The sequence below is a fragment of the Puma concolor genome, chromosome A2, assembly GCF_028749965.1.
Source record: "Puma concolor isolate L17-30 chromosome A2, mPumCon1.1.hap2, whole genome shotgun sequence".
Classification (NCBI taxonomy): domain Eukaryota; kingdom Metazoa; phylum Chordata; class Mammalia; order Carnivora; family Felidae; genus Puma; species Puma concolor.
This window is the reverse complement of record NC_141668.1, coordinates 150774444-150787112: the sequence shown is the minus strand read 5'-3', so window position 1 is coordinate 150787112 and position 12669 is coordinate 150774444. Positions and strand designations below refer to the sequence as shown.

Sequence of the window (12669 nt, the reverse complement as noted above, 5' to 3'; positions counted from 1 at the left end):
GCTGGGTGCGGGCAGCGCGAGAGGAAAAGGCGGGGCGAGATGAGGGGGTGGAGCGAGAGCGGGGTCGGGCGCAGCCTGCGCGAGAGGAAGGGGCGGGCGCCCCGGGCGCGCGGCCGTTAGCGGTCCTGCTCCGGCAACGGTTGATGTTCCGGTAGTCCCCGCGGCCGCAGTCTCCCTAGGTCGCAGTGCGCGTGACCCGGCCCCCGTTTGCGCGCTCGCCCCCTTCGCTGGCGCAGTCACCGCGCGGGGCGGCCGCCCGTGAGGTAGCTCCCACGGCTTGTGACAACGAATAAAACTCCGGAAAGCAGAGCCCTCGGCGACAGCTGGGCGGGCGGCTCCGGCCGGGAGCGGCGGCCTGTGCGCTATCGGGAGGAGCGAGCGGCGGAGGCGACCTCCGGCCCGGGCCCGCACCAGCCGCCCGGCAGGCGCGACATGAACCTGGTCTGGCATTCGCGGGATGCTCCTTGAGCCCCTTCTCTGGCTATTACCTCCGGGGGACGGTTGTGGCCACACCGACACGTATTTTCCAAATCATTGTTTATTCTTGCGGCGGCGGGGCCGAACACGCTATTTTTAATTTTCTCAACAAGCCTTTACCCAGCATTCATCCAGTGAAACAGCTTGATAACCGTTTCAAGGGAGCATCCGCTCGGTTAAGAAGTCTCGGACTGAGCAGCTCGTGGAAGCCGGCATTTGCAAAGTCCCTCCTCAAATGCTCTGAAGATTGTTGAGTCTTCCCGTAACTATCAGTGTGCCCAGAATCCCATTCAAGGAACGTCTTGGTCCAGCGATGCAAAGCACTGACGTTTCAAGGTTTTATTTCTATTGTGAGGTGGCCGGGATTTCCCCCCAACAACCCGGAGCCGCTCAGTAGCCACTAAAGTGGATCCCCTAGTGCACGCCCTCCTCCCTCCTCTTCCAGCCCGTCGAAGTGCTTTTGTTGAATAAGAAGCCCTCAGATGTCATTACTTCTGCAAGTGCAACTCAAGGGTCAGAGGAGGAGATGGAACAAACGCAAAGAGAGGAAGAGCAGTCTAGTCTTAGTTTTCTGAACAGCTAGTTGCCTTAGTAGTTGTATCCATGGGGAACAGTTGACAGTCCCTGCAGATGTTCACGCTCCCCCGCTGTGATCTGAGGACATGGGTGCTGGAGTGTCTGTCCCTGGAGTGACCTGATTCACTCAGCTCTCCTTGGAAGAAATGCTGCCGTCCTCTCCCTTCCTTCATGGGAGTGGATTTTATGTCTTTTTCATTTGTCTCTCAGGGATTTCCCTTTCAGGGATTTCCCCTTTAACCAATGAAAACTAAATTTTCAGTCTGCTGACATTTGTTGGGGGAGGAGTGGCAGGATGTCCTCTCCACTCTAGGACATCTTACTCTTGGCTCAGATCTAGACAAAGATTGGGAACAGACCAAACGTCAATGGCCTGCTGAGCTGGGTGAAAAGTGGTGTGATTTGTCAGTGTTCTCTCTTGTCTCCCACTAGGGGGGGTTCTTGCTTCAGGCAGTCAAAATCCCAGGGGCTTTTTTTTTTTTTTTTTTTTTTACTAGAGCTACCTTCTCTAAGCTTTTACTGGGTGGAATTAAGGCACCTATACTTGGAGGCAAAAAGAACCTTTTTTTTTCCCCCTGAGCACTCCCTCATGTATTTAGTAGGCACAAAGGCAAAAAAGACCCACTTAGGTCAAGCAATAATTCCAATTCTTACTCTGCTGAGTGATAGCAGTAACTCTGATCTTGGGGAAGTGCCTCTCTGTGACCTCTCTGTGCCTCAGTCTCATCTTGAAAATAGGGATAATGGTGGTACCTCCTGCATGAGAGTCTTTGTGAGTTAACACATGTAAAATGCCTAGAACAGTTCTTAACACAATTTAATATTTATTGGCTAATGCTAGCCTTGATACTGGGTGGGTCCCTTTTATTATGTCACATGAGTTAGGAGGTGAAGTACACTATTACTTTGACCCTGTGGAATCAAGTGTAGAATTAAATTGCTGACCAAGCCCTGTTTGTATTTATAGCTGGAAGAGCCGGTATTGTCCTCATAATAGTATAGAAGAATTCAAGTTAGGAGAGAGAGGCAGCAGCGAATGAAGACTATTAAAGAAAAGAAGAAGGAACGTCAAAGACTGAGGTAGAGTAGGTGATGTAAGGGAGTTTGGGAGAAATTGTCCAAAGGCCTGTGGCATATGCTACACTTGTGTGGCCTTGAGGGCTGAGGTTGGGTAGTATGGAAGCACACACCAGTGGTCCCCCGGAAGCTGCCCAGCAACCTATGCTCCTGGGGCTGTCCCTAATAACAAAGTGCTGGCACGGGAGCCCTAGATTCATATCCTGGCTCTAACACTTGCTAACACTAGGTGACCTGGGGCAGGTTACTTCATTTCATTATGCCTCAGTTTCCTCATCTGGAAAATGTGCATACGAGCAATGCCCATTTTTAGAACCATCTGTAGATTCTTGCTTACTGGCAATAGTGCTTCGCAATAGGAAATTCACACTCAATTTTAGTATCATTTTTTGATGCTTTATGAGCATGGTACCACCAGAGATTCAGAATATGTGGCAGAAGAAACAGTAAAAGAGTAAAAGGGGATTTGCTCTTGCATTCATTCAGTCTACCCGGGCAGCACAGCCAACGGGAACAGAAAAGCACAATCTTACATAATTCAGATAACTTGGTACGGTTTGTGCTTTCAAAAAATATTCAATAAAAAAACTGATGCCTTAGCCTTTTGATATTTTGGCCCTTCCTCAGACCCATGGAGGCATTTTGAGGGAAATGTCACATTGGTAGTCGACAGGATCCTCAAAGACCACCTTGTACTTCTTCCTTCTCTTGTATAGAAAATCTGCCAAGACAAGGAGGGTAACCCAAAGGAAGCCGTCTTCAGGGCCTGGTAAGAAAGACTGGAGGTTCTGTTCAACCGCATTCCCACCTCAGCAAAGGCCACCTATGTAGGGCAACAAACTTGCTTCTCTGTCCTACTTCCCAGATTCTCTAAGATCCTGAAGAACTCAGGGTCCTTGATTTTTTAAATGTTCCAAAGTTCAAGAAACAAGTTAATTAAAGCCACTTGAGACAAAAGTATATGAAGTGTGCAGTTGTAGCCAATTCCCTAAAAAGTGGCCAAAATGTATAACTGATACCATGTAACACTTCATCCCAACCTCCATCCTTGTCAAAACGTCCTCTTCCCAATACTGGACTCCTCCTTGTATTTAGAGAGATGGTTATACTCCCAAACTGAATTCTTAACATTCTCTCTTCCAGTTTGCCGGCTATGCCTTCGAGAACCTGGGGATCCCGAAAAACTGGGGGAATTTCTTCAGAAAGACAATCTCAGTGTGCATTATTTTTGTCTTGTGAGTATAAGGTTCCTTTTCAATGTTTCATGGCATTTGCTATATAGTCTGTTCTCTGTTTTTCATCCAGCTTCAGATTTATAGCCCTGTTTGTTTTTCTTAATAGCTTTTTTCTTTTTTTTAACGTTTATTATTTATTTTTGAGAGAGAGAGAGAGTGAGTGGGGGAAGGTTAGAGAGAGAAGGAGGCACAGAATCCAAAGCAGGCACCAGGCTCCATCCGAGCTGTCAGCACAGAGCCTGATGCAGGGCTCGAACCCACAAACCATGAGATCATGACCTGAGCTGAAGTCTGATGCTTAACCAATGGAGCCACTCAAGTGCCCCAATAGCCTTTTTCTTTTTAAAATATAGTTTTTAGGGGCTCCTGGGTGACCCAGTTGGTTAAACTTCTGACTTCAGCTCAGGTCATGATCTTGTGGTTCTTGAGTTCAAGCCCTGCGTCGAGCTCTTGTGCTGACAGCTCAGAGCCTGGAGCCTCCTTTGGATTCTGTGTCTCCCTCTCTCTCTGCTCCTCCCCCACTTGTTCTCCTCCCTCTCTCTCTCTCTCTCTCTCTCTCTCTCTCTCTCTCTCTCTCTCAAAACTAAATATTAAAAAAAAATTTTTTTAATCCTAGTTTTGAAAAGTAATACCAGAGGTACCTGCTATAAAATCCTGGCAGTATAAAGTATGTACAATTAAACAGTACATTCTCAAACAGTGTTCCCAATACTTCTCAAAACAGCATTCCCAATCTTTCCCCCTCTCCCCAGAAGCACATGCTATCAACTGTCCTTCAAGCTGTTGTTTGCACTATGCTGTTTCTTAATTAGCTATAATTTGCGTACTATAGAATGTACCCATTTTAAGTGTACAATTTGATGAATTTTTATAAGCTCTTATATCATGGGGATATAATGTATATCCTCATGTAAACACTGCCCCAATCAAAGTAAATATTTCCATCATTGGAAAGTTCCCTCCTGCACTCTTCTAGTCAGTCCCCTCAGAGATCATCACGTTCTGATCCATAGATTACTTTTGCCTTTTATTATACTTCATATAAATGGAATCATACAGCATTTGCACTCTTGTTTCTGGCTTCTTTTGCTCAATACAGCATTTTGGAGATTAACCCATGTCATTGCATGTACAGGTAGCTTGTACCTTTTTGTCCCCTAGTAGTATTCTGTTCTATGAATATTTTTTTTTTTTTTAAATTTTTTTTTTTTCAACGTTTATTTATTTTTGGGACAGAGAGAGACAGAGCATGAACGGGGGAGGGGCAGAGAGAGAGGGAGACACAGAATCAGAAACAGGCTCCAGGCTCTGAGCCATCAGCCCAGAGCCCGATGCGGGGCTCGAACTCACGGACCGCGAGATCGTGACCTGGCTGAAGTCGGACGCTTAACCGACTGCGCCACCCAGGCGCCCCTCTATGAATATTTTATAATTGGCTTATTTATCCATCTGCTGATGGACATTTGAATTGTTTCCATTTGAGGCCTATTATGAATAAAGTGGCAATGACTATTCCTGTACAAGTGTTTTTGTGAACACGCATTTTCACTTCTCTTGGACAAATGCCTAGGAGTGGAATTACTGGTTGTATGCTAACTGCGTGTTTAACTTTATGTGAAGTTGCCAAATCACTTTTCGAAGAGATTGTACCAGTTTACACTCCCACTAGCAATTTCTGAGAATTCTGGTTGCACAATATTCTTGCAGTTCTTGCAGAACTTGATATGGTCGATCTTTTTCATGTTAGCCATTCTATTACGTGTGTACTGGGATTTCATTGTAGTTTTAATTTGCATTTCTCTGTTGACTTAAGATGTTGAGCTTCTTTTGTGTGCTTACTGGCCATTCACTTACGTTCTTTTGTGAAGTGTCTGAACAAATATTTTTCCTTTGTAAAAGTAGAGCTGTTTTGTCTTATCAAGTTATAAGAGTTTTTAAATATATTCTGGATATAAATCCTTTTTCAGGCATGTGTATGCTTTGTCACTATTTTCTCCAAGTCTGTGGCTTGCCTTTTCATTTTCTTAATGGTGTCTTTCGAAGAACAAATGTTTTTAATTTTGATGAAGTTCAGCTTATCAGTTTTTTTTTTCTTTTATGGTTAGTGCTTTTTGTGTGTGTCCCAAGAAATCTTTGCCTACTCATTGAATTACCTTGGTGCGTTTGTCGAAGCCAATTAACCATGTATCTTTGGATCTGGGTGATTTATTTTATGTCATTGATCTGTGCATCATCCTTACAACAGTACTGCATTGTCTTGATTATTGTGGCTTTATAGTGTCTTGAACTCAAGATTTATAAGTTCTACAGTCTTTTTAAGATTGTTTTGGCTATCAGGTCCTTTTCCATGAAAATCTATATTTAGCTTGTGAGTTTTTCCTTAAAAAATAAAAAAAGCCTGTTGGGATTGAGATTGGGGTTGCAGTGAATTTATAGGTCAATTTGGGAAGAATTGATGAATAAGATTGAATCTTCCAATCCATGGATGTCATATATTTTCCCATTTATTTGGGCCTTTTAAATTTTGTCTCAGCAATGTTTTTTTTTTAATTTATTTGTTATTTATTTTTTTATTCAGCAATGTTTTTTAGTGAAGTCTTGCACATCTTTTATTAAATGAGTGCCTAAATATTTAGACTTTCATGCTATTATAAATAGTATTTTAAAATTTCAGTTTCAAGTTTGTTGCTGGCATATATAAGTGCAGCTTATTTTGTATGTTGATTTTGTATCCTGAAATCTTGTTAAATTCATTTATTTAGTAGTTTTTTTATTTTTAAATTTGTTGGTAAATGCCTTAGGACTTCCTGTGTACACAATCATGTAGTGTGAATAAAGACAGTTCTACTTCTTCATTTCCAACCTTTAAATTTATTTATTTATTTTATTATTATTTTTTTTAATTTACATTCAAGTTAGTTATCATATAGTACAACAGCGATCTCAGGAGTAGATTCCTTAGTGCCCCTTACCCATTTAGCCCATTCCCCCTCCCACACACCCTTCAGTAACCCTCTGTTTGTTCTCCGTATTTAAGAGTCTCTTACGTTTTGTCCTCCTTCCTGTTTTTATATTATTTTTGCTTCCCTTCTCTTATGTCATGTTTTGTATCTTAAAGTCCTCATATGAGTGAAGTCATGTGATATTTGTCTTTCTCTGACTAATTTCGCTTAGCATAATACCCGCTAGTTCCATCCTGATAGTTGCAAATGGCAAGATTTCATTCTTTTTGATTGCTGAGTAATACGTGTGTGTGTGTGTGTGTGTGTGTGTGTGTGTATACACACACATACATATGCACCACATCTTCTTTTCCAATCTTTAAATTCTTTTCATTCTCCTTGCCCTATTATACTAGTTAGGACTTTCAATCTAGTGTTGAATAGGAATTACATGAGTACATATCCTTGTGTTATTCCCAGCATCAGAAGACAGCATCCTGTTTTTCAACATTAAAATATGATGTTAACTGTAGGCTTTTAATCAGATTGAAGAAGTTTCCTTTTATTTCTAGTTTGCTGAGGATATCATGAATGTGTGTTGAATTTTCTCAAATGCTTTTTTATTTTTACATCTACTGAGATGATCATTTTTCTTCTTTCTTTTGTTAATGTGGTTTGTTACATCAATTGAATTTTTTAATGCATTTGTGGTATAAACCCTGCTTGATCATGATGTATTATCCTCTTTATATGGTACTGGATTCAATTTGCTAATATTTTGTTTCATTTTTACATCTATACTTGTGAGAAAGATTGGTCTGTGATTTTCCTCTCTTGTAAGTCCTGTGTGGTTTGGGTACCAGGTCTTGGCTAATCTCAATGCCTTTACAAGCATATACATTTTCAACATAAAAATAAACATACTATACACAGTGTTTTGTATTTTGCTTGTTTTTTTTTTTTTTTATCTCTTAATACTTATGAAGATCTTTCCCCATGGAACATATTGGTCTGGTTTTTTTCTTTTAATAGCTAATTGGTATTCCATGGTATGGGGGATTAAAGTATTAAACTGCTCTTAAATGACATTTAGATTATTTCTGATCTTCCATTGTTGATTTTTCTGTTTATAGAAATAATAGGTGTTCATTGTAGAAAACATTAATAATAGGAGTATAAAAACAAATCACTCATATAGTCCTAAAGACCTGAGATAATCAGTGTTAAATAGATATGTTTAAGCCTAATTGGAAACATAAATCTGTAATTCAAGCATCCTCAAGTCGTCTAGCCTTGTAGGGTCACCCTTCTATAATGTCAGAATAAAATAACCTGAGCCCCCATTATATATTACATGTAATCACTGCAGCCAGTCCAGTGCCCTCCCCAGTATTTTTGGAAGATTCTTGGGGTGGGGCTGGGGTGCTGGCATTTTTCCAGTGTACATACACATACATAACAGTTTATGGGTACATGAACAGTTTATCTTCTTTTTTCTTGATTTCCCATTCTAGAATCGGCTGTGGGGGCTTTTCAGAAACAAAAAGGCTTTTAAAGTGTGTTTTTAAAGAAAAGTTCAATTCCTTCCCCTCACCAATAGGGCAGAATGACTACAGTCAGATTTTAAAGCCCTGTTTCCCTTCCTGTAGAGAATACACTCTGAGAAGAGCATATTCTGTACCAAGGGTCAGTACAGTGGGTGGGCTAAGAGTGTGGGTTCTGTGGGCCTGGATGTGAATGTCAGCTCTGCTGCCTCCTTGCTGTGTGGCTCCAGCCGTTTCACTTACCATCCTGTACCTCGATGGGCTCCTCTGAAAGAGGAGGACCACAATAGCATCTATCACAGGGTTATAGTGAACATAAAATGAGTCAGTACACAGCATTTGTTTCCCCAAAGGGCTCAGCACACAAAAGCAATCCTCAGTAAATGAGAGGCAGTGTAGCACAAAGGTATGTAAGGGCCCAGGTTCTGGAGTCCTGTAACCTATAAAATGGGATGATGACAGTACCTACCTCTTGAAGTTGTTATGAGGATTAAATGAGTTAATATTTGAAAAGCACCTAGAGCACCCAACACATTACACAGTTAATTCTGTGTAAGCCCTTTGTCAAGTAAATTACCTATAAATGCATATACACTGTATATCCTGCCCAGCTCTGTATACCCTGTCTTCTTCCTCACCCCATTGCACTGTTTCATTGATCATCAATGTTGACAGCCTGCTTCTACTGCTCCTCCAGATCCTATCTAGCAAGCTGCCTCAGAGAGGCCAGTCCAACAGAGGTTTCCATGGATTCTTGCCGGAAGACATCAAAAAGGAGGCAGCCCGGGCTTCTAGGAAGGTTAGAATCCCCCAGTACAGGGGCCTGGGCCTTGGGATAGGCCTCTTCTCATACCTCTCTGATCGACCCTGTTTCTGTTCTTTTCCCTACCTGTTAGTTTAGAAGTCAAAGGACTCCTGGATTTCCCAATTGGTCCTCCTTTTAAGTTGCGTGCTTCTCTGGGGTGTAGTACCCTAAGTGAGGAGAGGGAGCAACATCCTGGGAAAACAAATAATCTAGTGCCACTTGAAACGCAGCTTCAGGGTGCCCCCCAGAGCTTTCAGGTCAACCAAGGAAAGGGAATGGCTTTTGCTTCATAGAATTTCCCTTCCATAGAGTGACGTGCCACAGAATGTCTGTTTGTCTTTCTTGGGGCCCTGAGCACTGCCTGGGATCTCATTTGCAGATCTGCTTTGTGTGCAAGAAAAAGGGAGCTGCCATCAACTGCCAGAAGGATCAATGTGTCAGAAACTTCCATCTTCCTTGTGGCCAAGAAAGGGGTTGCCTTTCACAATTTTTTGGAGAGTACAAGTGAGTGATGAAGGGGAAATGTCGGGCTGCCCTTTCGCAAGTTGCTCTGAATTGGCCACTAAGGAAATCAGAGTCCAGTTCTCACGGGCCTGTTTTGATTCACTGGTGAATCTGTCCCACCATTCAATAATGAGAAACAGTGTCTTGGCTTGGTGATTTCACAGGGGTTACTTCTTGCTTCCCATCCCCTTCTTAAATTACAAACAGCTGGGGTTCTTAGACAGCTGCTCAGAGCTAAGCGGGGCTTTCAGGAACAGGAGGCTGTGGAGATAGTCCCCGGAGTTTTGTTCAGTTGGGGAACAGCTGTGAGGAGGCATGTGGGCTGTTCCTCTCCCTGCTCCCTCCTCCCCACGAGCGAGGAGGTTCACTGCGCAACGGCCTGGGTGATTGCCCTTCCTAGGCCGGGCAGCTGGAAGACAGCATCAACGATGAGCCAAGTAAGTCTGTTTACTCTGCTACAGATCATTTTGTGGAAAACATCGCCCAACACAGGACATCCAGCAGGGGAAGGCAGGGGAGGAAAGCTGTGTCTTATGTTGTGAAGACTTATCCCAAGCAAGTGTTGAAAACATCCAGAGTCCATGTTGTAGTCAAACTGTCTACCACCGCAAGTGCATACAGGTGGGCCTTTCTCTGCCCTGGGGACCTCCCACATTTTCTCTAGTTCACAGCACCTTGGGAATGCTCAGGCAGTCTCGGCTTCCGTGCTCCATCCTGGAGGCCTGTATGCAGGGGTGGTTCCAGGCAGTCAGAGGAAAAGTCAGCCCAGTCTCTCGTCACTCGTGACTTGTAAGACCTCATTCATGATAACATTTAGACTGAACAAAATCCTTAGGATGGCTAGAGCAAATGAGTTTAACCTAGAATGAGTCAAGCAGCCTCAAAATCAGGCTTATTTCCTGAAATAGAAGGAAAAGGACCCCGAACGGGTCAGCACTGCCAAGCCCCACAGCCAGAGATGACAGCTGAGGCACTCCTGGGAGGTTTCTTGAATTGAGCTTGGTCTCTGGTCTGATACCTGGATTTGCACCCCTCACACTAGCTTACCCATAGCTCTTCAATGGAAATCTCCAGTCAAGCTCTCTTAGCAACATCCTCTTTGTGAAATGAGGGTTGGGGTGGAGAGGAGGTGATCAAAGATGGTGTTTTTATAAACACAACGCTCTTCCATGTTTCTCTTACAGAAATATGCCCACACATCAGCAAAGCATTTCTTCAAATGTCCACAGTGTAACAATCGAGAAGAGTTTCCTCAAGAAATGCTAAGAATGGGAATTCATATTCCAGACAGGTAGTGGAAACTCTAAGGCAGGGATTGAGACAGGGAGTGGGTTGCTAGATTTCTAGAGAGGAGGTGAGTGTGAGGGTAGTTCAGAAAATGAAGAAGCAGCCCATACCTTTGTACATGGGAAAGAGGGAAGGAGCGGAGGGAGGGCTTTTTAGTTATAAAAAGAAAAATTGGGAGGGAATCATGGGGGTTGGGGTAGACATGTTCCTGAAAAGGGTACTTGGGTATCAGAATTCCCTGGTGGGTTGGTTCTTGAATTCCAGTGGGGAACTAAGGAACACAACCCCCACCCGCAACCCCGCCCCATGTTCCACTCATCCTGCCTCAACCCTCTTCCACTGTCAGGCCGCTCAGCCCATCTTGTTTAAAATAGTCAGGCAGGCTGTTGCACTCTTTTCCTGTGCTAGCTCTAGTTCTTTCTACTTCCTCCCAGGTTTCACCACCGATTACATGCCCCTTACTCAGTATTTCTTCTCCCACTGTAGAGATGCTGCCTGGGAACTCGAGCCAGGGGCTTTCTCGGAGTTGTATCAGCGCTACCAACATTGTGATGCCCCCATCTGTCTGTATGAACAAGGCAGAGACAGCTTTGAGGACGAAGGGTAGGGAAAGGCTCCTGGCTAGAAAGATCTCTCATTGGTGCCATCATAGAGTTAGACCTTGGCACAGTTATTAGGAGCAAGAAACTTGCTCTTGTGTGCAGACCTCAGGGTGAACTCAGGTCCCATTCTCACCAGTCCAGGATTCACTCCTGCACAAGTGGACAGGTCCCTGCAGGGCCTGCTCCTCCTTGTGCCCAGGGCAGAAACCCTCAGATCCAATTCTTTCCCAAATCCACCTTTTGAGTGTCCGTGCCTGACTGCGGGGTCCGGGACTTGGCACTCAGCCACATGTGGGTCACAGGTAAAACGTATGGTGAAAAATGCCTCGGAAGCCCTCGGCAAAGGCCTGACCTGTAGCTAGCCTCCCGAGAGTGATAGTGTAATATTTGTCTCCACTACCCTTGGCTCTTCCTGCAGGAGATGGCGCCTCATTCTGTGTGCTACATGCGGATCCCACGGAACTCATAGGGACTGCTCTTCTCTTAGAGCCAACAGTAAGAAATGGGAGTGTGAAGAGTGTGCACCTTCTGCTGAAGCCACAGGTGGGGCCAGAGGGATGGTCTGGTCTAAGAACTGGGGTGGAGGTGGGGGGACTTGTGGTGCCTGGGAAAGGGGGAGGGCTTGCCGCCAGATGGGGACTCGTGGTTGGTGCCTTTAGTTTGGGAAGGAAAGCGGCTAGGTAGGGGCTTAAGGACCTGAGCCTGAGAGGCAGAGGGTTGAGTCTTCCTCTCCCACCTTTCTTTCACCACAGACCACACACTTGAAAACTCAGGTGCCGTCCCTTGCTGCAGCAGCACCTTCCACTCCGGGGGGCATTTCTGCAGAGACACCAGCCTGGAACAGAACCCAGGCCCTTCTTGTACTGATTGGCCAGGACCTTACTTACTAGAAAAACCAGAGTCCTCTGGTGGCAGGAGGGGCCACTCCTGGCAGTCCAAGGGTGTCAAAATCACTAAGAGCAGCAAAAAATCCAAGTAACAGCTTCTGAGTAGTAGCTGCTGAGCACATTTGGGTATGAAGCTGTGCTCCTCCATCGGGTTTGGGAGAGGGGGCCTTTGGGACTGTGAGACAAGGAAAGGGGGCCAGCAGTGAGAGTAAGAACCTAGGAAAGAGAAGTCCCAGGGGAGATGCCAACCTCGGAACGTGTTAGTGGTTATGAGAGCGTCTCAGCTCTTTCTGCCTCGTCCCCAGAGAGCCCTCTTCTCTTCTCCCACCCTAGTCTGGTTCTCATATGCCTCTTCTTACTTCACCCACGTTTGTTATTATGCAAATAAAGGTTTTCTCTCCATTGGTGTCTCCTCATAAATTCACTCTGGAATTTATCTAGCATTCGGAGGAATCCAGAGGGCAGAGTGAGGAAATAGAAAACTCATGCTTCTACTCTATAAAATGCGGTGGATAAATGTAGAATTCTCAGCTTAGAACATAGACATGTTGCTTTGGAGGGAAGCAGTTTGCAGGGAAATCAACTTTACAGGTGGGGGCAGAGATTTCATCGTTGCACAAATAAACACAGGCTCCCATCAGGGAGGTGAGCCCACAAAGGAGTTTACACTGGACTGAGAATGGGCCACTATTGCAAGGCTTGGAGCCCTGGGCCCCAACCAGGGCAGGGACTG

General features: G+C 44.5%; 1 protein-coding gene across 7 annotated transcripts in view; it reads left to right on the top strand.

Moving 5' to 3' along the window:
- The first annotated feature begins 114 nt into the window (after positions 1-114).
- PHF7 (PHD finger protein 7) overlaps positions 115-12669 on the top strand; it is a 20755-nt gene continuing 8200 nt past the window's right edge. For 2 of the 7 annotated variants that reach the window (XR_015248371.1, XM_086698039.1), the window contains exons 1-10: positions 117-813; positions 2021-2133; positions 2847-2899; positions 3274-3365; positions 8549-8650; positions 9036-9160; positions 9622-9781; positions 10345-10451; positions 10934-11050; positions 11468-11592. Coding sequence is in view for 6 of the 7 variants with exons in the window: in XM_086698039.1 (XP_086554165.1) it covers positions 2090-2133; positions 2847-2899; positions 3274-3365; positions 8549-8650; positions 9036-9160; positions 9622-9781; positions 10345-10451; positions 10934-11050; positions 11468-11592 (925 nt within the window). In the remaining variant the exon portion in view is untranslated. Of the gene's footprint in view, positions 828-1028; positions 1458-2020; positions 2134-2846; positions 2900-3273; positions 3366-8548; positions 8651-9035; positions 9161-9621; positions 9782-10344; positions 10452-10933; positions 11051-11467; positions 11593-11801; positions 12339-12669 lie in introns of those variants that run through there. The other 5 variants (XM_086698037.1, XM_025916411.2, XM_086698036.1 and 2 more) reach the window with 5 other exon arrangements.